General features: G+C 40.5%; 1 protein-coding gene across 3 annotated transcripts in view; it reads left to right on the plus strand.

The window, feature by feature from the left end:
* Nucleotides 1-22,913, plus strand: part of DTNA (dystrobrevin alpha) — a 221,843-nt gene extending 198,930 nt beyond the window's left edge. For 2 of the 3 annotated variants that reach the window (XM_058809272.1, XM_058809280.1), the window contains 5 exons: nt 5,210-5,369; nt 8,114-8,203; nt 8,716-8,884; nt 9,604-9,736; nt 19,387-22,913. In XM_058809272.1, coding sequence (XP_058665255.1) covers nt 5,210-5,369; nt 8,114-8,203; nt 8,716-8,884; nt 9,604-9,736; nt 19,387-19,542 — 708 coding nt within the window. In that variant the 3' untranslated portion in view covers nt 19,543-22,913. Of the gene's footprint in view, nt 1-1,254; nt 1,273-5,209; nt 5,370-8,113; nt 8,204-8,715; nt 8,885-9,603; nt 9,737-19,386 lie in introns of all 3 variants that reach the window. The other variant, XM_058809263.1, reaches the window with a different exon arrangement.
* Nucleotides 22,914-24,319: the final 1,406 nt, after the last annotated feature.

Below are 24,319 nucleotides of genomic sequence, written 5' to 3' on the forward strand. Positions count from 1 at the left end.
TACTGCCAAGGAAAACACTAAGTGAGAGAGGAGAGGGAGAATATGAAACCACAGAATTCTGCAGAACCTGACTGTTTCTACCCACTGTGAGACTGTGTTTCCCTCCCTTCTTATGTTTTGCCTTGGTCTTTTAATTCAGGGGTTTCAGATGATGTTCAGATAATGTCCTTCCTGTAGCAGTACTGCATCATTATTGTCACCTACTGCTAAAATGAGTAAGAAAAAGAAAAGGAACCAACACATAAAACAAGTTAACTGTTAGCTGTAAGGAAAAAACCTCAGTACTGTACACTATTATTCACTGCAGCTGACAGTATAGAGTCATTAGGCCTTTAACTTGGCACTTAAGTTCAAGTTTCTTTAATTTATTCAGTTGCTGGTTTTGTCAGATGAGTCATTTAACAGCCACATCTACCTCTCTCAGCTCAGAGGTGCTTTCCCTACAATACTTGTTTCCTTTCCAGGGACACAGAAGCAGGCCCTTGTTGAAGAGATGAAACATGTCTCAACTAGGATCTCAGTTAAGAACCAAGATATCAAAAAGCATGTGCATTTTTAAACAGAGGCTAGGGTGAGATGGAATATGTGTTTTTATTTGCAGCCTTATTTTACCTGATGTACTTCAGGACAGATGATGCCACAAATTCACATTGGAAGAAAGCTCCCTGAGTATCACTGGAGACTCTTTAGTTGTTGTCTATGGCAGCTCAACTGAGTTCGTAGAAATTCAGTGCAACTTCGGTCAAATATGGCTCAGATAAGAGCAGAAGCAATTTCACTGAAACCCATTTAGAAACATGCATCCATTTAGAGCCATTTGCATCAAAGGATGAGTTTGTCACCTTTTGTCACTTGCCCCTCCTCAGACACAGGCTTTGCAGCCACAATGCACAAATTGGTGGCACCTCAGCAGCAGGGCCCACTGAAGAGCCAGCAGATTTTTGGGGGCTGGAACTAGGCAGGATACTTTTTGTTCTCCCCATGAAATGCTGCAGTGCCACAACCAGCAGTGAAGGCTGCCTGCTCTTAGTCACTAGCTGGACAGAGAAAATTTGGGGTAGGAAATGACAGCAGCTTTCTGCACACTTTGCACTGTTCTGGTGTTTCAAAGTGTGCAGAGGTGGGACATAACCTGGTCTCATATCTTCAACTATCTTGATTGCACCTTTAACCCTGTGCTCCAAATTTGGCTTTGGTTTTTGTTCTTCACTTACATGCTGGCTCATCTCATGTGCTGATCCTCTTTTTCTTTAGGAAGAAGAATTGAAACAGGTAGCAAGTTAACTGCACTTGGATGCCTCACTAACTCCTAAATGTGATTGTGTTCCTGTGATTTGTGTTCCTTCTTTTGCTTGAGAAGTCTGTGTGTGTTCTTTTGACCAAAATTAATATTTTGCACTTCTTTCCCACATGTGTCTTGGAGCAATATTCACAATGTGCTCTAGAAAGTGAGTCATGGCTACAAGGAATCTTTTCCTCACTCCTCTAAATTAAAACATGTAAGGTATAAAAATCACACCTCAAATGTAATGAAACCAATCTAGAATATGAATTCAACAGATAACATTTTGAAAATGTAATGAGAAATTTTTACTTTCAAAAAAAGCATAACTGAGCTTAAATTAGACGAGGGTAATAAGTTTGAAAGCTCATTTTATCCAAAAAGTCAGGGCATAGTGAGCACATCTTTAAAAGTTGGCCTTGATGCTAACAGTCCCATGAGTCTTAGGGAAATAAATGTTTCCTGCAACCTAGATCAAAAAGAGGAAGTATTTACATTAATAATAGTAAATTTTAGAAGATTGAATTGTTTCTGAGCTTTTCAGTATTGTAATGGATCTTGGAAATATATTAGGCTTTAAAAAACAGGCACTTCTCAGATAGCAGTCTGATTTATGAGTTCAGTAAAAGTGTTTCATTTTAACAAAAGGCATTTCCTCCTGCTTTCATCAGCAGAAGTGCAGTCACAAGTCTGATGTGTTCTGTCCGTGATACAGCATCCAGAGTAGGTAATGCTTACCTTTGTAAAACCAACATTTGGCTAATTTTTGTAGACTTGCTCTCAAAAAAATAAATCTGCCCAAATACCACCTCCATGTAAGGGATGTCTTTTTTGATTCTGAAAATCTGTTCACAAAAGAGAAGCTTCCAGTGTGACAGGAGTTACCTTATCATGTAAAATGTTCACTGGACAGTGTAAGTGAAAGCACATTTTCAGGCTGCTATGAGGTATTTTTATGGCTTTTTTTTTTTCCAAGAGTAATAGCCTCACTGAATACCAGGTGATGATGCTAAAGAATTACTCTCACCATTTCCATTTAATGATCCCCATTATGCTGTGCCATTTCATGATCTGTTGAGAGAAACAGGATTAAATTAATTTCTGGAGGAATTCAGTTGGAATGAGCAGCCTGGCAATTCATCTAATGCTTATGAATTATCTATTTCTCCATTGCCCTTACTTCAGAAAGGATAATGAGTTCTTCACATCCCTGTCGTTTGATGAGGCTGTGTGATTTCCCCATATGTCATCCCAGCTCAGTCCCAGCAGAGGGAGCAATGGGCTAAAACTCCTGTAAAGCCAGTTTTCATTTCAAGCGTTTTATGCTAAGCATGCGTGACACTTGATAGTGGGGAAATTTTCCTGTCTAGCAAGAGTTAACTTAAAAGCTGTAGCAATTTGACTAGGGATGGTGAATTAAATAAAATACCTGAAAATTTTCCTGGGAGGCAGGAGAACACTGATAGCTGCAACCAAGTACTACACAAAAGCTGAAGCCATCCAAATATCCACAGTAGCTGTGGTAGCTCCTCTTTCAGCCTGCTTTAATCCTTAGCTGGTAGAGCTGTCAAGGTTTGAAAGCAATTCAGGGCTTGTCTTCTCTGCTGACCTCATCAAGAAGTTAAAACTGGCTGTCATAGCAGATTTCAGACCATTAGGTCCAGCCTTTGAAAACCACAATTCTCCTGATAACCACTAAGCAGGAATCCAATCCTAATACCACTTCATTGCCACAAACCTGGGCTGAGGTGGATCTAAATGAGTAAAATAGATTGAGTTTTCACCTCTCTGAAATCAGGCATTCCCTAGTATCCTGCTATTTTAACTTGCCGTTCATCAGTTCCATCTCATACTGCCCAAATAGTATAAAAAGTGAGATTTTTTCCTGGACAAGGAACTCTGAATGCTTCATCTTCCTGTGTTTCCCAAACATTTTGTTTGGGAAACAAACAAGGTTTCAGTCGTAGCTGCAGAGCAGACAGAGGGTAAGCACTGGGTATGCAGCAGTTTCCACATCTCTTAAGGGAAAATTCCAGCCCAGAGGTACAGGCAGGCATCTGTTATTTTTAGTAAATAAAATGCCTATTCTGAAGTTCATTCCTGAATACGATTTGATGGCAGGAAGCAAATTTTGTCCATTTTTTTCCTCATCTTTCTCTGAAAGTTCCCACTCTTGTTGGTGTTCCCAGAACAGAGATCAAAGGCAAAAGGGAGCTAAGGAAAAAGGCAAAGGAAAAATGGCACTTGTCTTTCAGAGAGCTGAAAACCAAAAATTCTTCTGCAGATGTGTTTCAGTGAGGATGAAATGTGCTCTGTCAGGGCATGAAAGAAGAAAGCTGTAGATCCTGGGTGCCCTGCCTGATGTGCAGGGGTTATGGCTAACAAGGACCTTGGAGCATCTCCAAGTTGCTCTGAGCCCTTCTTCTGGAGGACTAAATATCTCCATTTCTGCTGGTATAGATGATTCTAGAAACAGGAGAGCATCTGGCCTTTATACATTCAATTTGCCTTTTCCATCCATCATGTAAATGTTCCAAAACCAATAATTAAAGAAATTAGAAGGATTAAATCTTCCATTCCTCCATCAGTAATGTGCTTATTTCTCATAAAACTAATGTACCCTTGATGGCTTTCAGGTGATAATGTCTCTTAGGAAGTGCTGATAGGATAAAAGAACAAATAGAACAAATAGCTTAGTATTCTGATACATTATTTATGGTCCAGGTGAGGAATTTATAAAAGTTTTAAGGACAATGCTGCACTCAACCTGCAATGGCCTGCTCTTGTCTTTCTTAGAACATATTTGCCAAACATAATCAGAGCTGCAGTGGCAGTCAATGCCAGAGTCAAAGTAAATGCCATGATAAGAGTTAAGAAATCCTCCTGTATTTTTAAAATAAAGCCAAGATAAGAGAAACACCACCTCTCCAGTCACTTTTGACTGAAAATAACCAGGAGCTTGTCTTGCAGTTCACCTTTAAAAGCACTCAAGCCACCTCCATCCTTGGCATGTGCTAAACACTGGGTTTCAAAAGCTATGTGCAGTTAGGTGTGGGTTCCAGTATTAGTTTTTTCTTACATGGATACACATTCCCAAGACTTTGAAACAGAGGGTGAGAAGAGTGCTGTGTCTCTTGGTATCATTCACCTAGCTGCATTAGTAAAAATTGCAATTTTTTTAAAAGTCTGCTTGAGTTTCAGCTAAGTGATCCTAACTGTGAGGTGCTAACAGCATGACATTTATATGACTGGGTTAAAACATTTTCACTTCCAGCAGCTTGAACCCATGGCAGGCATTTATATTGCCCTATCCCCACAGTGTTTTGGGAGTGTCTGAGTATGTGGAGCAGATAATTTAATAGTGGCTTAAATAGTTCTCTAGCTCCAAATAAAAAGCAGAACTGTGTGTTATTTACTGAGAGTGTCAGACTTTATGTGACTGGGAGGTTGCACGTACCATGAACTTGTCCTGCAGGGGTATGGAGGGCAGGGCTGTGCTGAAAGGGGCTGCTCCAGTCCCTTGGCCAGGCTGAAAGCCAGGCTGGTGCCAGCAGCTTGCCCTTCTCCCAGCCAGAATGGGTTGCAGCTCAGCAGACATGCATGTGAACTGGGGGAGTGAGAGGGGAGAGGGCAGAGAGCTCTGCAGTGTGGTCTTTATTAACTTGGATTTTTTTTTAATTTAGCTGCCTGACATTTTCCCATGCTTGGAGGAAGTCAGACCTTGACTCATATTTTCCTACTTACTGTTTCTCTACACAGAAGCCTCGCTGTCAACTAACAACTGAATTCGGTTTATTTCTTCTAGCAAAATTAACATTCCCCAACTGATGTACAAGCAGCACGACGCCTTTACGCTGAGGGATGGGTGGCCAGGAGAGCAGGCAGGCCCTTGCAAAGCCCCTGACTAACACCTGGATTGTTTTGCAGACGCAGGGGGCGGGCTCCCCGCGCTCCTCGCCCAGCCACACCATCAGCCGGCCCATCCCCATGCCCATCAGGTCTGCCTCTGCCTGCTCCACCCCGACCCACGCGCCTCAGGACTCTCTGACCGGGGTGGGAGGAGATGTGCAGGAAGCCTTTGCCCAAAGTAAGTCTCATTAACAGCTTGTCCGAGGCACCTGGAGACTGAAGAATCATTATTTCTTGTGGTTTTACTGACTGAATGTACTTGAGCTTTTGAGTTGCGTGCAATGAAACAAAACAAAACAAAAAGTGTCTGTGATGACTGCTTTTTGCTATTGAAAATCAACGTTGTCAGCCATCAAAGCAAGCAGGTAGGCAGAAACTGGACAATGATGGCAATTAATTGAGCTCGGGGTAAGAAGGAATTTTGATTCCTTATCACTGCTCTGTTAACCAGAAGTCTGTTTTAAAAAAAGACTTTGCTGGAAGTAAATGATAAAATCATAGAATTAGTTGAGGTGGAAAGGGCTTTTGTGAGTCACTGTGTCCTTCTGGCCCAAGAAAGAGGGCTTCAAAGTGAGATCAAACCATTCAGGACATTTACCAGCTGAGTTCTGGATGGCTTCTGTCACTCATTTTCTCTGTTGCAGTGTTTCACCATCCTTATTGTGTAAATTCCTTGTCCTTCTATCTGGGTGAAACATCCCTTGATGCAATTTGTGACTGTTGTCCCTTGTCTTTCTGCTTTGGGCCTGAGAAGGGTCCAGTTAGACTAGACAGGGATCAAGTCTAAAAGTCTAAGTGAACCCTTTCTTTGCATTTCCAGAAAACTGTCATCACCTTCCCACTTTTTTTTCAAGTAAGAACAAATTTTAAACTGTTTTGAATTTCTAAGGCCATAAATTAAATTATTATGTTGAATAACAGAAAGTGAGTAGTCTGTGTTATCTAAATAAACAAATACTCCTAATTTTTTAATCTGCTCTGTCTAAAATATTTGCATATTTGCATTTCTATGATCCAAATAAGTTTTTTCCCCTCTTTACCCAGCACAAATTAAACATAAGTTTAAATGTAAGCTCAGAAGTTCCTCTGCCACAGTGGAGGCATGCTTCTTCCAGGAACCCAGTTCAGCCCTCTCAGGCACCCTTCCCCTTGATTTTCCTGTGAATTGTGTCTTTGTGTGTGTTTTTTGGCAAGGTTGAATCTGTAATGCAATCAAGAACTTTGTCCTATAGCGCTGGTCAATTCAGGTATTGAACATAGGCATAAGTCCTGGTCTCAACATAACAGGTTGCTGCTAATCTCATTTTCTGTGGCAAAAGAAAAACAGGCAATATGTTTTCCTTTTTTTCTGCTATGAGAAAAATCAAGACAGGCAAAAATATGGAGCCCTAGCTCCTATGCTGTTATGGGACAGCTTCTTCTAGAGTTAAGAGTAAGATAAATAATATTATTTATAATATATAAATAATAAAATATCCATAAACAATGCTAAGTCTGCCTCAGGCAAATGCATTTTAAGTGTAAAAACGTGTTCTGTTCAAGATCAAAAGCAATATAAGAAGTTATGTGATCACATTTTAAAACTGCTGCCTTTGATAAATACCTAGGTTTGTGTCATTATTTACTGCAAGCTCTAGATGGGAAGGTCAAAGCCAAAGAACTTGAAGCCAGCATTCTGTCACATCTTGACATATGACTTTGTGAGGGGGTTGGACTGAGGTTTTATGGCTCCATTCTCTGCTGCACCAACAGAGATCTGCACACATAATGCAGACAAGCCATGGTTAAAGAACGTTTTCTCTTCATTTTTTCCATTTCTCTTTCACAGCATTTGCAATAGTTCAGAGGTATAAATTTGGGAAGACCTTAGAGAGGGAGTGGCTGTCTGTGTGTGTAAGAGAGAGTTTAACTACTATAATTTACATTCCAGTAACTATTTACTAATGGATGCATTAAAAAAAAACCCTCTTCAGGATTTGAGAAACTTTTTAAAATGTATTGGTTTGCATTCAGTAAGTATTAAAAAATCTACAGTAGCCAATTCCTGTAAATAATTGCATTTGGAAGACTAGTGATTCTGTGGAATATATTGATTATTCAGCTATTCAACAATAGTATCTGTGTTTGGGATTTGACAGAGTTAAGCACATGTTACCCACAGACCCCTCCTAAAGAAGGAGTATTCCATGCAGCTCCCAAGAATCTCTCATGATTGATGGTTAAGGGAATATTGCCAGGTTCAGCAGGGAAACACTTCTGGATGCATTATTAGAAAGAGTTTAAAAGCAGCCTGAGGCTGTTTAGAGAAGCAGTAGTGCTTCCTTTATTAAAAAAAAAAAAACAAGGGGGGCAGGGGAGAGGGAGAGAGAGAGGCAGTAAATTGTAGAATATACAAGAAAGTCCTTGAGCTGCAGGAGAGGCTGAGAGGGAGCAGAGGAGAGAAATCCATATAGTCTTCATGAAAGATGAGGTCAAGTGTGTTTCTTCAACATTTGCCATAATTATCTGGCAAATATCTGGCAATAATGGTGTCATTAAACTGAGCTGTGGGAACTTGGAGAAAACACTTCATTTCTTCCCTCCTCCCCCACAGGCACTGTAAATGAGTTCACGCTGGATTTAATCTTCCAGGCCTAGTCTGCTGGTGTCACCACACAAATGCAAGCTTGATGGCAATGAATAATCTCCACATATCTGGCATTGTGGTTAAATGAAGCATGGGGATTGGCTTCTGCTTTTGCATACAGCATAAGTAAATGAGCCCATTCTGCAGAGAACTCTTCTGCACGTGCCCTTCACAAGGACTTTGATACCCTGAATTATCACAGTGACAGCTTTCAGAGGGGTCACAACTGCTTTCAACAGTAAAACATATGTCATGTGAATAATGGTAACTTGTGCTTTGTCCATCTCTTGCTTCAGGTGCGAGACGAAATTTAAGAAATGATTTGCTGGTGGCAGCAGATTCAATCACCAACACCATGTCTTCTTTGGTAAAAGAACTAAATTCTGGTGAGTGAGGCATATGAGGGGGAATAGTTGCCACAGTGACATCTCACATTTGTATGAAAAAAAGTGGGAGGTAGGAAGATATGTATCTTCAAAACTTTTTATGCTTTTGTTAAAAAAAATCCCTAAGTAACAGCTTTTGGAACTCAGCAGTTCTCAAAGCCATGGATGTAGAGGTGTAGCCGGATACAGTGAAAAATTTGACTGTGATTCCACATGGAGTGAGATTTCACTCTTTAGAAATTAGATTTAGCATAGATCATACAGGACCTGTTGTAAGATGCAGTCTGTAGTATTACCATTAAAATATCCTACCTAATAACTGAGATAAGCAAAAGTTTCAGTATTTGGTCCCACCACATGAAGAAAACTGTAAATTTTGCTAATAGAAGTGGAATAATATGCTTTTAATCACTACAAGGAGATGGTGTTCCTGGTTGGGAAGGCAAAGAAATGCTTAAAGAAATAGGCAAGTGTGCTTTTGTGGAAGTTAAATGGGACTTTTTGCTTTCCAGAAGTGGGCAGCGAGACAGAGAGCAATGTGGATTCGGAGTTTGGCCGGACTCATTTTGATGATCTGGTTCCATCCCCGACATCTGAGAAGGCTTTCCTGGCCCAGATCCACGCCCGCAAGCCGGGATACATCCACAGCGCTGCTGCCACCGGCTCCATCCGCAGTGACATGTGGGTACCTGCCCGGCACCTCCTCCTCATCTCATCCTTCCTCCTCTGAAAGCAGTGTGCAGCGCACAGGAGTTCCTCTCCCTCTCAATTATTTGGGTTAAAAAAAAAAAGAAAAAAGCATAAATCCAAGTGAGGACTGCTTTGTGGTTACATAGTAGTGGGCTCTGTAAACAATAAAGCCTGGAACTTAGGACTCCCTCAGGAGTGAGCTGTCTCACATCCAGCCTGGAACACTCAGGCAGCATGGAGGCTGTGGGACAGCTGTTTTCCCAAACATGCCCTGCAGTCCTATGTTTATCCAGACTGAGGGACCTGTTGGGGCTCTCTGGAAAAGGAGAAATGTGTAAATGGAAAAGACAAAATGCTTTTCATTGACTTACTCAATTGATGAACAAACAGATTGATTTTTACAATCTGATCCTTCCGTTTAAAGACAATAGGCATCTTTCTAGTTATTTTTAGTTCAGCCTCTTTGTATGAAGTTGTTGAGAACTTTTGTTACTCATTTCCTTAGGGGAATGCCTAAGGTGTACTTTGGTGTACTTCGTGAGAGAGGGAAATAACAGAAGTGTTCTCCACTGCCAGGAAAATACTAACTAGTGGAGCATGCGGTTGGACTAAAAGTATCCCACAGTCCTTATAGATTACAATAAAGGGAAGTTTTATTGACTCTGAATGCCATTCATCTCAGGAGGCTATTTATTAATAATTGTCTTTAGGGTTACAGAAGATGGAGACCCCTATGTCAGAGCAGATGATGAAAATTATGAGAATGACTCTGTCCGCCAGCTGGAGAATGAACTGAAAATGGAGGAGTACCTGAAGCAGAAGCTGCAGGATGAGGCGTACCAGGTGGGAGAAGGACACCAACTGCCCCTGTTTTCCCTCAGTGAGAAAGGATGATGGCCCTCAGGTGTCCAGGGCCATCTAACCAGGCCCGGGCTCTGGGGTGTGATCTCTTCTGGGTTACCAGAGCAGTCACATTCCAAAAGCTGCTGTCAGCCTTACACAGACACACATGCATCCAGCCCATGTGCATATCCAAGAAGACCACATTGCCTGAAGCAGCAGTGATCCATAAGGGTACCAGGGAACCAGGTGGGACAGAACTCCTCTGAGCTTGTTCTCTGCCCATGCCCACCAAGTCACTTAGAGTTTATTCCCCACTACCATAGGTGCTGGATGGTGGTGTCAAGGTGTCCTGCTATTTACTTTGTCTTTTTTTTTTTTCTCCAAAAGAAGAAACATTCATAAGGGTTTCTCCAGTGTGAACTGAAGCTCAGGTGCAGTCTGTGTTACTGTCATTGTCAGAATCTGGAAGTACAGAAAAGAGTCTGGAACAAATTTTGTCCCAGAGAACCAAGTATTCAACAAGCATCTGGTGCAGAGAAGCCTGGGGATTTGTTATTAAACACCTCCCTGAGGAAGCTCTCAAAGGGCATTTGTTTAAGAGTCTAAGCAAAGCAAATATGCCAGGGGGAGGTGGAATTCTGTAGATGCCCATATTCGCATTATGGTCTCCACTTCTACCTGGTGTTGCAGATTATTGCCATGTTTTCCATTGTTCTGACTTGGAATATATGCATTTAAAGTACATTACTTCTTATAAAGTTAGAAGTAGTGTCAGTAGGAGGGAAAACCTAGTTCAATTATTTGGGAGTAGAGCTGAAGCAAGCAAAAATAACTTTGTTTCCACATGGCAATTGGCTCAAATTTGGATGTCACCCCTAAAGAACATATTAAATGGGGTACAAAAACCAAATTAGACGTATTCTGAAAGGCCAGATGTCTGCAAATGAGGTTCAAAATCACTTTATGGGCAGCAATTCTTTATACTGCTGATTTCTAGGAGCTAATAAAATCTATCCTTCTTTTCTGGTAATTTTCCTCTACAGTTCAGTGCTCGTCACTTCAAAGACAATCTGTATCTGACAGGCTTGTTTTGTAATGAAGATTGGCTGCTCTTTTGGTCTTCTTTGTAAAGCTGCTAGGATATGTTAGTATTGCAAAGTTCATTGAGTCTTGTCAAAATTTGAGGTAACTTTGAGGTTGATGTGAACATCTTTTTGTTATTGTTGTTGAGACCTGCTACATTCCCATGGTAGGCTGCCGAAAGTAATTTCATTGCAGAGGTCTTTAAGGACATGACAAAAGGAGCAGGATTGTTTTAGATCATTTACTAAGGCAACAGCAGGTGACTATGGGGAATTGTCAGAACTTTTTATCCAAGATAGGAATGGTTAAAAATCACAGCCTTATAGCTTCTGAACAGGATGAACAGCTTCTGCTGATGTAATGAAACGTAGGTGTCAGTTTAGAGAAGGGGTGCCTAGATAGTCACAGCTGTCAGGCATCAAATAATAAATGTTATTCTTGCTGGTAAAAATTCCATGTTCTTTAGAAAGAACAACAGACTAGTTTGACTGTATTTTGATTGCAGTATGGAAGTGCAATATATGGCAATAGTGTTAATTGAGTTTCATGAGTTACAATGGGATTTTGTACATGCATAAAATTCAGGATGTATGTGCACTGCAAATAAGGGTAGGAGAAGTTATGCATGTCACTTGATGGCACTGGGTGTTACTCTTGCTTCAGTCAAAATAGTTTTTCTGTTGTTTTCCACCAACATTCCCAGGAGAAAGGGAGGAAATTTTCTCCCTGTTAACATCAGAATAAAACTCCTGAATTTAGGTGAGCCAAGACTACACACAAGTGAAGCTTATTCCCCATTGGTTTACATTATTTGTTTCCACCAAGGGACAAAAACAGACAAAAAACCCTGCACACACACACCCTCCCCTGGCCAAAAAAAGGAAAAGCTTTTTTTTGTCAAAAATATATTCACTGAGGGAACAGAAAGTCCTCATTCTAGGCAAGTTCTGCTCAACAGCATTTTTTCAGAAGAAGTTTTATGATGTACTTTACTGTCTGTGAGATTGTCAGCTCCTATCAGGCAGTGATTTGACAGTAGTGACTTGTAAGTAGAATCTATTTTTAGTTGATACCACAGCCCCAAAGCATGTAATGGCAATGCATGAGAAGTCCTTCCCAGTATGGGTGATGCCATTTAAAATAGGGAATGTGTTTAAAGGAAGGAAGAAAAGGTATTAAGTTAATAGGAACTACTAAGATTAGGAGCTGGTTGGAGTGTGTCATATATTGACCCTGAGATATGTGCTTTAGCATTGGTTGTTCTCTGCAATTTACTGTTTATTTGTGGTATTTCACTCTTCTATCCCTTTTTCTGCTAATATCACTGAGTATCCTAAAAAAGCCACAGCTTACTACTTGGAAAAGCAAAGGAAAATTGGAAAATTTCTGTTTAGGGTATCCTGTTGAACAGAGGCCAGGTCAACTATTCTCATTTGCATCAAACCATTGGAATTTATTACAAGCTGTTTTACTGTTTGTACTCACATATACACTGCATTCATCTGGATTGCCAAAGAAAGCCAGAAGCTGTAGCTATCGTAATGCAATTGTCAGCTGAAAAAATCTGCAAGGAGGAACTCCTACTAAGGGTGCAGAATGGTCACCTCAGTAACAATCTGGTAACCATTTTTATGTTATTAAATGTCTCACTTCGTGTAAAATCAGCACATCTAGAAAAACATGTAGATGTAGTGTAGCATGAAAGATGGTTGGCCCAAACCCACTCTTGTTATTTTGTGTCACCTTGTCTCCAAGAAAGATTTTTGTGCTGAACTCTAAATTAGTATAAAAAAGCCAAGATACCCAGGGAAATCAGGGACATGAAACCTTAGAGGAGGCTTCTTTTTCTCTCTTTTTTTTTAAGCATGTTGTAAATAACAAGTATCTGTATCAGAAAAAAACTCAAACACATTTAATGCACAAGTGTAAATGCTAACAGCGTGTATCCTCCCACATCTGTTTCCACTTTTGTTCTTGGTACAGTCTTTTGCTGATATGTTGTGTAAGACAGTTTTCACTGGGTTTATTTTCTGGGTCCCTAATTGCTCCCTTTATTTCTAGGCTTGTGCATGGCTTTTTTCAGAATAATACACTGCCTGGCTGCTCACGGGCTTAATTTGTCATCTTCCTGTTTTCTGTCCTTTGTTATCTGCAGGTCAGTTTGCAAAGTTGAGTGCAATATTCTTCTCTCTCCTCTCAAGTAAGTATTATTATAATTTAGAAGAAAGTTTGGAATTAATCCCCATAATAAACATTTCAGTTGCAATGTATCTTGTGGCGCCTGAATGTATGTGACAATGCTGTTCTTTCTCCTTTTAACCTGTGTTGGGGTACCTTGGAATCTCTCTGAATCACTTCTAATTTATGGATCTGTAGTCCTAGTCCCAAGGATTCCTGTTAAGCTGTCAAGGATTCCTGTTAACCCTTTTTATGTTTTTCCTTTGTTGACCATCAGAGTGAGAATGTGAGCTTTTCATCTCTGGGGATGATGACAAATATATTAACCAGTACAGAGAAGCCTTGTCCAGGAGATAAGGAATGAGATTACATTTCAAGAGACCTGAGTTTAATTCCATTCAATGCTTTAGTCTTCCTAGGATAACTGAAATAAATAATTTCTTATGAGATCAGAACATCTACTCTAGTGTGTGAAAGAAGACTTACACAAACATTAAAGAAAGCAATCCACCAGCTGCTTAACCACAGAGGTGTCCTCAGATGTCTCGTGGAAGTTTAAAAAGCCCCAAATAGTGGAAGGCACTCAGCTACTGGATAGAAGCTGGTAGTTCAAAAATATGGCAAGATCTGTAAATTCCCTGCTGTCCCATTGATGCCTTAGGATTTTAGTTTTTATATTTTTCATATATTTGTAGTCCTGCAGTTCTTTAGTGTGTAACTCTAAACTCCATATGGAGCTACTGTCTTCCCATTTTGGTCAGACAAAACAATTCCTCTCTAGGCCTGGGAATCAATAACACCTCACTGCCTCAGGCCCCAAGAGATGTAAACAGAAGTGAGTTGGAGCTGAGCAAACTTGGGGTAAATGACTTCATTACCTGAAGCTGTAATTGGAAAATTAACGCCCAGTTTGCAAATGGACCACACTTATAAAAGTGTGAAAACTCATGACCTGTCATCCATTTTTTGGGTATAGCCCTGGAGGGCTTAATCTGCCTGAAATGTACCTGAAGGCACTTCAATAAATATAACAGCTTTTTATTCCCTTAGTTTTGCCTGACCTCTGTTTCTAGGTAGCCCCAACAAGGCATCACCATATTGAGGGCATGTTTCTTACACGTGCCAACCTCACAGTTGCAGCACTGAGGTTACTGCCAAGTTCAGCAATTGTGTTTTTCCTCAGGAAGACAGACAACATCTATTTTTGTGAAGTAGCCTGTAACTCTGAACATTTGCCCAGGAAATGGGAGACCATGCATTTCTTCTTGCCTCATCTGAAGCCATGGACTCTGCATTTCTGGCTCTCCAGGAGAGTGCAGTGCCCAGCTGTGAAGATGGCAGTGAGATAGTGCTGTCCATCCTGCTGAGACTCTGAACCATGGGATGATGGGGATGGAAAGGGAGGAGAAATCATAATAGGGATCTGATTCCGGTCTGCAGACTGAGCCTCTTCCTCAAAGCCAGAGCTGAAAGCAAGCAGAGGTCAACAATCAAATGGACACTGGAGCTTGGGCAGGGTCATGTTCAGATGAGCAAAACCAGTGAACTAGCCTGTGCCAACTCTAACAGGAACTCACATTGTTAAATTCTGTGTGTCATGTTTTATCCTAGACCACCTCATTTATATGGCAGTTTTGATGGTAAAACTTGACCCTGATTCAACGGGTTTGTGTCTTCTGATGACAGTGAAATTTGACTGTTAAAATGTGTACCTTGTGAAAGCAGCTGCTAAAGGGTATTTCCAAGGCATCTGTCTTAGTGTCTCTTGCAGCTGAAGCAGAATAACTGGATGTGAAAAGCAAATAAACTGCAATACCCAGAGTACTATAAACACCAAATAACTGCTCATAAAAATTCTCCTAACATTGCTCCTCGGGTTACATTCATTTTCTCAGTAGTCTTGTTAAAAACATGAGCCATGTAAAGTTCCCTAAACATTTACTGCCGGCAGAATAAGTTTCCTTACTCTGTTTTGGTGCATTTGTCAGTTTTAGATCAGGTCATGTGAAAGGAAAGTAGATATTTCAACAACAATTTGTATGTCTAACAATGTATACAGTGGAAATTTTGGATATAAGTGAATATAATTACAATTTGCAATAATAAATAAAAAAACCCCTTTTTAATTAGAATTACAAAACTCAGACAATTCTATATAAGGTTTCCTTTTTTTTTGGGAAGTAGTGTTAACATAGTGATGTGGGGAAACATACTGCCCTGGAAGCCTGGCTTTCTTGAAAATCTGTATCCCGTCTCAAATTAGCAGATATCTGAGACTGAGATACTGTCTCATCTCCTGAATGATTCGAAACCTTATCAAAAAGAAAGATTTTGATAGTGAAATTCTTCGTAGCTCCCAGGGTAGCCTTCTGGCCAGTACCAAAGAGTGTAACATTCCCAGGAGCTAGAAAAGCCCAACCCTACAGAAATGGGCATCCAAAACTGGTGGACTTGGCACTTCACCTATATCCACAAGAACAAAATGCATTATGGTACATTATGATAAATCCATCTTCACATGGTAAGTGAATCTTCTCAAGATTCACTCTGTTGTGAATATGGAAGTCTGTTATATCTTGTGTATTTTATTTGGTACTTACCTTTCACAGCACTGGAAAAATAACTTCAAAATAGTTTATACCACCCATAGTATCTAAAGTGCTTTTACAGTTTCCATTGGGTTCTTGCTTGAAGCTTAGAAGCTACATGGATATTTTTATTTCTAAGCTCTTATTCATTCAATAGTGATACCAATACAGCTCTTACACCAGTATTATGTTTGTGCTTATTAAAAAAAAAAAAAAAAGGGGGGGGGGGTGGAATTAGATCAGTTTATTGTAGCTCCTTGTGATATTGCTGCTGATGGCCAGCCACAGAGTTTTGTTCATTTCCTCATTCATCTGAAGTTGATGGTATTTGATTGATGATTTTTGCAATCTATTTGCATCTTTAAAAGTGCTGTGTACAATTTTCCAGAATTGATTTGAAATAGCATCTAGTATATAACAAATTCCCAATAGAACAAGTGATTCCAGTAATAGATAGAAAATAATTTGTGTTTTCAAATTACTTTTTATGTTAAATATGCTTGTTTTATTTTTAGTAAAGAAGCAGAGTGAATTTGAGCTTGTTCTCAGCAGGTACTAGGCAGATCTTGACATTAGGTGAAACTCTGATATTATTTTACCTTTATCCCCTTGATAGCATTTGGTTTTTTGCCAAGGGCAGCCAATGGGAGCAGAAATCTTGCATTTCAGAGACTGGTTGAGAAGTTGTCATTTTCAATTAATTGCAGTTGTCTCATGCAGTGGACATGTCCTCACAAGACCTGCAATTTCCTAGATTTTTCTAAAGCTGTGCTTTCTTAGTGCTGGCACACATTTGAATTGGTCATGCCTAATTCATGTATGTGCATTATTAAAACAGGGGAGAAGGTGTGAAAAGCTAATAGAAATCAGACCTAAGGCATCCACTGAGAGGGAGTGCAGAGAGGAGGCTTTATTGCAGATTTTGTTCTCAGATTTTGACTGTGATTTTCCCTCTCTTGACAAAATTTAATAATTTCAGTTAAAGATTGAGTTCCATTCCCACTCTCTCAAAACCTTGTAACATGAACTGTTGTGGGATCTGAGGCTTTGGGTGTCTTGGGGAGACATTTTCCATTGCAGAAGTGACTGAATGGTTTCTATTGAAACAGGTGGAATTTTTTTTCAAACACTAAGACCCCAAATCCTCTCAAGTGTTTTATATTAATGTATTCTTTAAAAATGCCATGTATTCAACTTGACTGTTTTTCCAGGGCAGAATTCATGTTGAGTAACATTTTCATCTTTTTCTCATCTCTTGCCATTTTTTTTGAACCTCTGTTTTCATGTTTCCCAGCAGAGATTAAGAACACATCAGATGTCAGGTGATAAAACCCAAGGGAGAGTGTTGTCAGTCTAGTCCAGTCTTTTTTGGTTTTTTCTTGAGCAAATACGTAAAAGCCAGCATTATCTGGACCATTCCATTTGCAAATAACAGGAGGATAACAGCACAGTAATTTTCAAAAATGTCTGCTATATTCACTCAGCTATGTTTTGGTTTTCTTTTTGGTTTATTTTTCTCCCTAAGTCCTCCTCTTCTTAGCAGGTAGGTGTAAAAAACACTGTAAAAAAACTGTGACCAAGTAATCAGGGAAGAAGGAGCTTAAATTTGTGAATTCAGTTCTAAAATTACACAAGTGATAAGGATGTTTTTTGAAAAATCACTGAATGGCAAGTAACAGAAAAGAAGCTGTGGATTAAGTAAAAGAAGAAGTCTAGAAACAGTTTTATATAATGAAAAATCATAAGAATCTTAAATTGGAATTAATTTTGGCACTTCCAAAATGTTGCAGTGAATTTAGAGCTCTGAGGTTCATTAGTACTCATTATCTCTTGTAGGAAAATATCTCTATCCCTGTAGGAAAATATCTCTGTCCTGGCTGTGAAACAGAGAGAAGCCTGGGGAGAATTTAGAATAACCCTTCCCACAATCCACCAAAGGGAAGTAATTTATCCAGAAAATAGGAAGCAAACCCAAATACTTAGCATTGCTGTCAGTGTGTCTTAATGCATCCCATGTTTCACAAGCCGCTCTTATTTTACTCTTGTGGTTTATAATGGTACCATCACGAAATATGACACGTTCCTATATTTTTGTATATTAGGAAAAACGTTGTCACCAAAAGGGTTGCCAAGCATTGGAACAGGCTGCCCAAGGAAGTGGTTGAGTCACCATCCCTGGAGATATTTGAAAGGCATGTGGATGTGGCACTTGGGGACATGGTTTAGTGGTGACGCTTGGCAGTGCTGGGTTAATGGCTGGTCTGAATAATCTTTTCCACCTTAAAGGATACTATTATTTACATAACCCTGAAGCTGATTCAGTAAAAGTCAGTCTCAGACAGCTGAGAACTGACCTCTTCCATGCCTTTGATTTGCATTTTTTTGTCTGAATTGTGAAGAGCAAAGTGTTCCTTTGCTAAGATTACCAAATTAGTTTGCAGACTTAAGTACAGGTGCCTGTCTGATTTTAGAAGATATCATTTAAGATGTACCTCAGAAATTTTTTATTAAACTCTCACTAGACTTGAACTGCAGGTTTCCTTTGCACTTATCAACAAAATGTTAATGCTTGTCTTTTGTAACCATCTGACACAAGGAGACACTAAATTAGGATCATGATACCATTTGGCATGCTTAGGTATTAAGGAATGGGGTGGAAGTGTTTGTGCTTGAATAATTAAGACAATCAAATGGTCTCAGGAAGGGGAAGCAGCAAACTAAACTACCTGACCTTTCTTCATTCATCAGATTTAATTTAACTATTTTTGCCAGAGTAATTTGCATTTCATCTCCCATCTTTTAGGCCAGCTTTATGCCTGAGTGGAGTAGGAAAGAATTTGTGTGTGGGGAGTGGTATATTATGCTGTGATTATTGTATCTCATGCAATACAGATTGGTTTTCTCTCTAAGGTAGTTCAAAAGAAAAATGAATTAGTTCCTTTACTTAGGAAGGGTCAAGTGTGTAAACAGTGCCCTTACAAGAAATGTTCCAGAAGCAGAACAGAATTGCAGTATAGCCTGTCTGTAGATCCTGACATTGTTCTGAGAAGAAGCAGTAGTAACCTATCAAGCATTTTCTATGACCATCTAAAACTTGATGCCTCTTCTGTAGGAATTTAACATACTCTGTTGGAATTTAACATACTCACTGATGCTTCAGCATACAGAGGAGCACAGGCAAAAACTGTGCACCAGTGGACTAGGCTGTTCATGAGCTGTAGCACCCAAAATCATCCTTTTAAGTAACTAGAGGTTTTCTTAGACACAGTAAAACATACAAGATATTTACATGTGAGGGGAGGCTCATGATGGTGAGTGGCTGTAAATCAAGTGGCTGAACACTGCACAAGGTGGATGAACCATGGTTTCACTTTCAATAGTCTGTTTATAGAGTGAGCTGGAAAGGGAAAGTGGAAGGGAAAATGGGAACGCTGCAAGTCTGTGTCAGTGCAGACTGAGTTTCCCCAAGGTCCCACAGCAGAGCAGGCAGCAACAGAGCAGGAAACTTCCCTTGTCTTCCTGCCCATGACAAGGGAATTTTCCAACTTCCCACATGGCCTGTAAGTTTCTGTTTACAGCTCAGATACCTATAGCTCACCTAGGTAGAATGGCTTTTTTCCTTTTTTAACTCCTTGAGGGATAACCACAGGAGTTGGCCAGCTTCCTTTTTCTCTCAATGAAGCAGCAGTCAGAGGCTTTACTTGCTCTGCCTGCATGAATGCAGCATGTTAAACTAGCACTCTTTAAAAAAAAAATCTTCCATAAATTCTTTAAAAACCTTCCATAAATGTTTCTCAACAGGGAAGCTGCAGTCAGACAGACAATGAAAGCTACGTGAGAACTGATGATGAGGAGAGCTGCTTTCGGACAGATGATGAAGAAAACTCAGCTGCGAACTTCACAGAAGAGTGGAACCAAGAGGTGCAGCGTCTCTTGACGAAAAAATCACATAACTAATTCTGAGGACTGTAGCACAGTACTTTTGTTCTAAGAGTTGTAGTTTGTAGATGTGTGTTTTTTGACAACAAGACTTTTGTTGAAAGCTAACTTATATTAGCTACATCTTCTGTAACATGGCTCATTACTGGCGAAGCAAACAGACTGACGCACGTGCTGCTGTCACACACGGCGGCGCTGTTAATAACTCACGTGAACCCTTTGCACATGATATTGAACCTGTTCAGTTTACAATGACAATACTGTTTATAGTTAGAAATTTGATTTCTGAATACTTTAAGATTTTAGTAGATTGGTTTACTATACACTGTACTTTTTTTTTTTCCACAGGAGAAATAAAAAGCGACAATTATGCATTTAACACTGAACGATGATACTCCTGAGTGTATATATCTAGTAGCCCAAAAACAAAGTACCAGACTATATTTGCAATTTGTTTGCAAGTCTTTAAATTAAGGCTTATACAAAATGTACTAAAATAATAATAATATAATTAATAATAATAATAATAAACTTCTCTAATTTAGGGCTAATGTGTAACTTAGGAATGTTTCTTTCAAAATAGTCTAACAAATCAGCCATAGAAGTTAGTGTAAATATTTTTTTTCCAAATAGATATCATATACAAAAGGTGACATTCAAATGATATAGAATCTAGTTTTTAAATCAGCACAGATCTTCTTAAAACTGTGAACTATGTTTTGAAATACTCGTTGCTAAAGCTGTTTATAAACCACAGGTGCCATAAGATCCCTGAACTGACTGATGTTACGTATAATCCTCCATGGTATTGTTTCATTGATGTTTTAGCTTTAGTAAGCATGTGTTCAACAAGCCAGCTCTTTCCATCTCTCTGCCCCTCCTCTTTCTCCCCGCCCCCTACCATTATGTTATTTTCGAGGCCTTCAGCTTTAAATGTACAGGCTTAAAGTGCGCTTGCAACTGTTTCCTTTTGATTTCCGAATGTGTACTGCCTTAGCCAGCCACCAGATGTTCTGCATGCCCTCTTGGAAATGTGTGGTGAGACTCTTTCAGAGCTGGATGGAGAAATAGCACTCAGTGAAAAGCACAAGAAGAGCAGTGGGTTCTTGCAAAAGGACAGGCATACAGTTACAGAATGTTTCGTCCAGTTTAGTATTTTTCCAGTATCAAGGCATTTCAGGAGAAAGGGGACTGACATGGCCATTAGGCAGGGTTAGGCAGTGAGGCTTCTGGCTAAAAAGTGTTTGCTCTGCTGTGACCACAAACCTACAGATACTCCTGAGCAGGCGTTGACACAAACTAGCATCAACTGCTCCCCAGAGCACCCTGCTCCAAAACAAAGGTGGCACCTCCATGGCACATGGCACTGCCATGCAGAGGAACCAGAGCCAGGCCAGGGACAGCTGGAGCATCAGCAGGCCAGGGACACCAGGAGGTGTTCCATGCTGGCCACCTGAGCTGTGCAGTGTTAGCTCAGGGCCGCCTCTGTGCCAAGGTAACTTTACTGCCCTAATGCAAGACTGGGCTTCCAGTGCTTGGCTGACCTGAAGTGACACTGTCTAACAGCCCTGAACACAGTGGTGTTTCATACAGATATTTCACACCAGCACAGTTTGCCTACAGCAAGTGATGAGATACCCATCTAAAGCAGGTTACCGTGGCTTGTCTGTCCTTGCTTTCATGGTGACGTGGATGTGTGCTGCCGTGTTTACATGAGATTGCTATGTAGCTCGACCCAGTAAGTCCACTTGTTTGCATGCATTCTCCAGGCTCGTGGCTGTTTGCCTGGGCACTATGTGTTAGGGAATGAGTATCTGTATGGAAGAGCTGCTGCCATTTCACTTTCATATCATTTTATTGTGTATGCAGATCTCTTGTCTGTATATCCTTGCATACCTGGGCTTGCTCTCAGACATCCAAATGCATACTAAGGGATCCAGATATCTTCATGTAAGCTTTTCATTTTTGCAGTCACTGGTCTTTGCTCCTGGGTATGTGCCATCCTGGCAAGGCAGGCACCATATCCTCCACTGTCCCCTCTTCCAGCCTCCTCTCAGGAATGAGTTAGCCTCCACTAGTGCCTAGCACTCCATGTTTTAAGCTACTCCAGTGAACCTGTAGACATTGCTGTCAGCTCAGGACTCCAGGCAAGCATTTCCTGAACAGGGAGAAAACAAGCTAGAACACAGCTATGTGCAATGGCTGATTAATTCAACCCATGTCGTGTTTAACTGTGCCCAAAGTAATAGATCTCTCTCATCACCTTAATGTCCGCGTGCTCATTGTTACTACGCTTAAAATAGATGCACTAGCCTAAATCCAGTGCAAGAGCTTCTGAACCAGGAGTAAGAACTGAAGTTGACTAATCAAGCACCTTTCTTTTAGGCTGGTGTCAACAGGGTGATCCCTTAGGAGTTCTGGGTCCCTTATGCCCTGGAGCTCTGAGATGAAGCACCTCTTACTTAGCTCTGCAAATGTCTATTTTAAGCATTTTCCCAACTGTTAAGCTGGCTGCATTTTCACCCAGCTGGTCTTTGTCTGTTTGTTGACTATTATTTTGGTTATGGTTTGCGGTCATTAAAACAAACAGAGTTACAGAAGAGGTCCCTGGTACGGCCCTTTTCTTAATTACCCATGGCCCGCCACAACCATCAAAGCTCCGGGTGGTTTTGCTGTCACTGGAGGAAAACCAGTGGTTTGGAATCAGGAGACAGGGATGTGAAGATATATAGGGTCCTTGAATGTCCAAAGCGAAGGTGGAGAATGGGTTGTCTGTAAGTAGTAATGTTAACTAAACTGCATAAAAAGGTGTGTGGCCTTTGTTGTGATATAATATGTATTTTCTTATATGCATGAGCCAAATTGTTGCATCATAATTTATCATAAGTGTGTCCGCCTTTACTTTCAGTCGTCACCTTCTCCCATTCTTATTGGTTCTTGGCAATTACTGTAGATAGACCTTGTAAATATTGCAACCTCAGGTTGCTGTGATCACACTGGTTCAATTCAGCAGACGGAGCTGTGAACAACAAGCACTCCACAGTGTCCTGAAGAATAAAGGGCATTTTTACCTTTGAACCAAAAAACAACAAAAAAAAGTACGAAGAGTTACATCTTGAGGCTACTAACTGCAACGCATTTTTAAAACACTGTACTTGACACCACTTGAGACAGATGCAGAGACACTAAAAATGTCACGATATTCATTGGTATTGTAACAGAACTGCTATTGTATGGGGTTTTTGTATTGCTGTTCAGTATTGTTTTGTGTGTGTGTTGGAACCTACTGGGGACATGTTATATTTTGAAGTGATTAAACTATTTAATTGTGTGTCTATATTTTGGAATGGAATTATTTCTTCATTAAAAAGATTTTTAAAAGGAATTTATGGAGCATCGTATTTGTGGCTTATTTTGGTTTTCAATGTGCTGTTTCATGGAGCCCAAACAGCATTTTTTCCAGTAGAGAAGGAAAGTGTGTCCCTGTGGTGCAGCAATTAGTCTTTGTCTCCTCCACCATGTCATGACAGAAGCCCCTCCACCACCTTCCACAGCACTTTGAACTTGGTACTGAGCAGCACCTGCTTTCAGTGGCCCAAGCAGTTTCTTCTTTCTTCCTTTCTTAATTCTATGTATCTTTAGCAGTTCCACAACCTGAAAATGAAGTTCCCCATCTGTAAAACACCTGCCCCTGATTCCCCTTAACAGCAGTGAAAATGACCATAAGCAGATGACATCAGGGCCTGACAAGGTGCCTGGTACAAACTTAGAAGGTGGTACATGGTTCTCAGAAACCTAAACTTGGTTCTCGGGAACCTAAACTATCTGCAATAGTGTAATTTTTTTCTTAAACACTGTGTTTCTCTGGCCTTAGAAGGAAAAAGACATTGGAACAGGCACGTTTAAATGGCTTTACCATTCACAGTCACACGTTCTTCTGTTGCAGATGAGCACAAAGTCTGTTTTTCCAATTACTCTTTTAAGATGTCTTTCCTTGTAGTTGTTGGTAATTGCAACTGGTTGCTGACCTGAAAGAGCATGGAGTTGCAAAGCAAGAGCTCACAAAAGCTCTTTAAAGCAGCAAGTTTGTGTTCTGATGCAGTGCTTGGGGCTGCCTCATCGGGACGTGGCAACATCTGGAGTGGCCAGTGGTGCAGCTGGGTGTGGTGGCAGCCCCTCCCATCTGCGCTGCAGCTGCTGTCCCAGAGTGTGTCACTGACATCCCAAATATCCCCAGCTGTGCACTCACAGTTGTGAGCTGCCCCGTGAGCTACAGCAGGGAGGGGTCTGTTAGATGGAAAGCAGCAAACCAAAAATGCTCTCTCTGTACTTAGCAGATACCCCGGTGTGTTGGGAAGCAGATAAAGCCCAGTCTGCTGCCTCTTTCAGCCCTGGCTGCTGTGGTAACCTATAAATCACCAGGGTTTATTTGCCCTAATTCTCCTGTCTACACGTTGACATTCTTCAATAAAGATGACCATTTCACACTGTAAATTGTTTGCCAGATCTGCTGGACTTCGCCTCCACAATCCCAGTCCAAATTCATATCCACAAGACTGTAATGTATGATGACATATAAGCTCATGAGGATAACCCTGTTTTATCCATGCATAATCCCAAATTGCTATGTTGCTTCCTAACCCACAATCAAGTCTATGGCCCCTGGGGAACAAAGGAGCCACTGAAAACTAATTTATAGGCAAGGGCTGTTTTTCTCTTTGCCTCTAGTTTACTCTAACTGCTTTTTGCAAGGAAAATAGACTCATACAGGAGGAAATAAATATTTGTCATTTGC

Source organism: Ammospiza caudacuta, chromosome 1 (genome assembly GCF_027887145.1).
Source record: "Ammospiza caudacuta isolate bAmmCau1 chromosome 1, bAmmCau1.pri, whole genome shotgun sequence".
NCBI lineage: Eukaryota > Metazoa > Chordata > Aves > Passeriformes > Passerellidae > Ammospiza > Ammospiza caudacuta.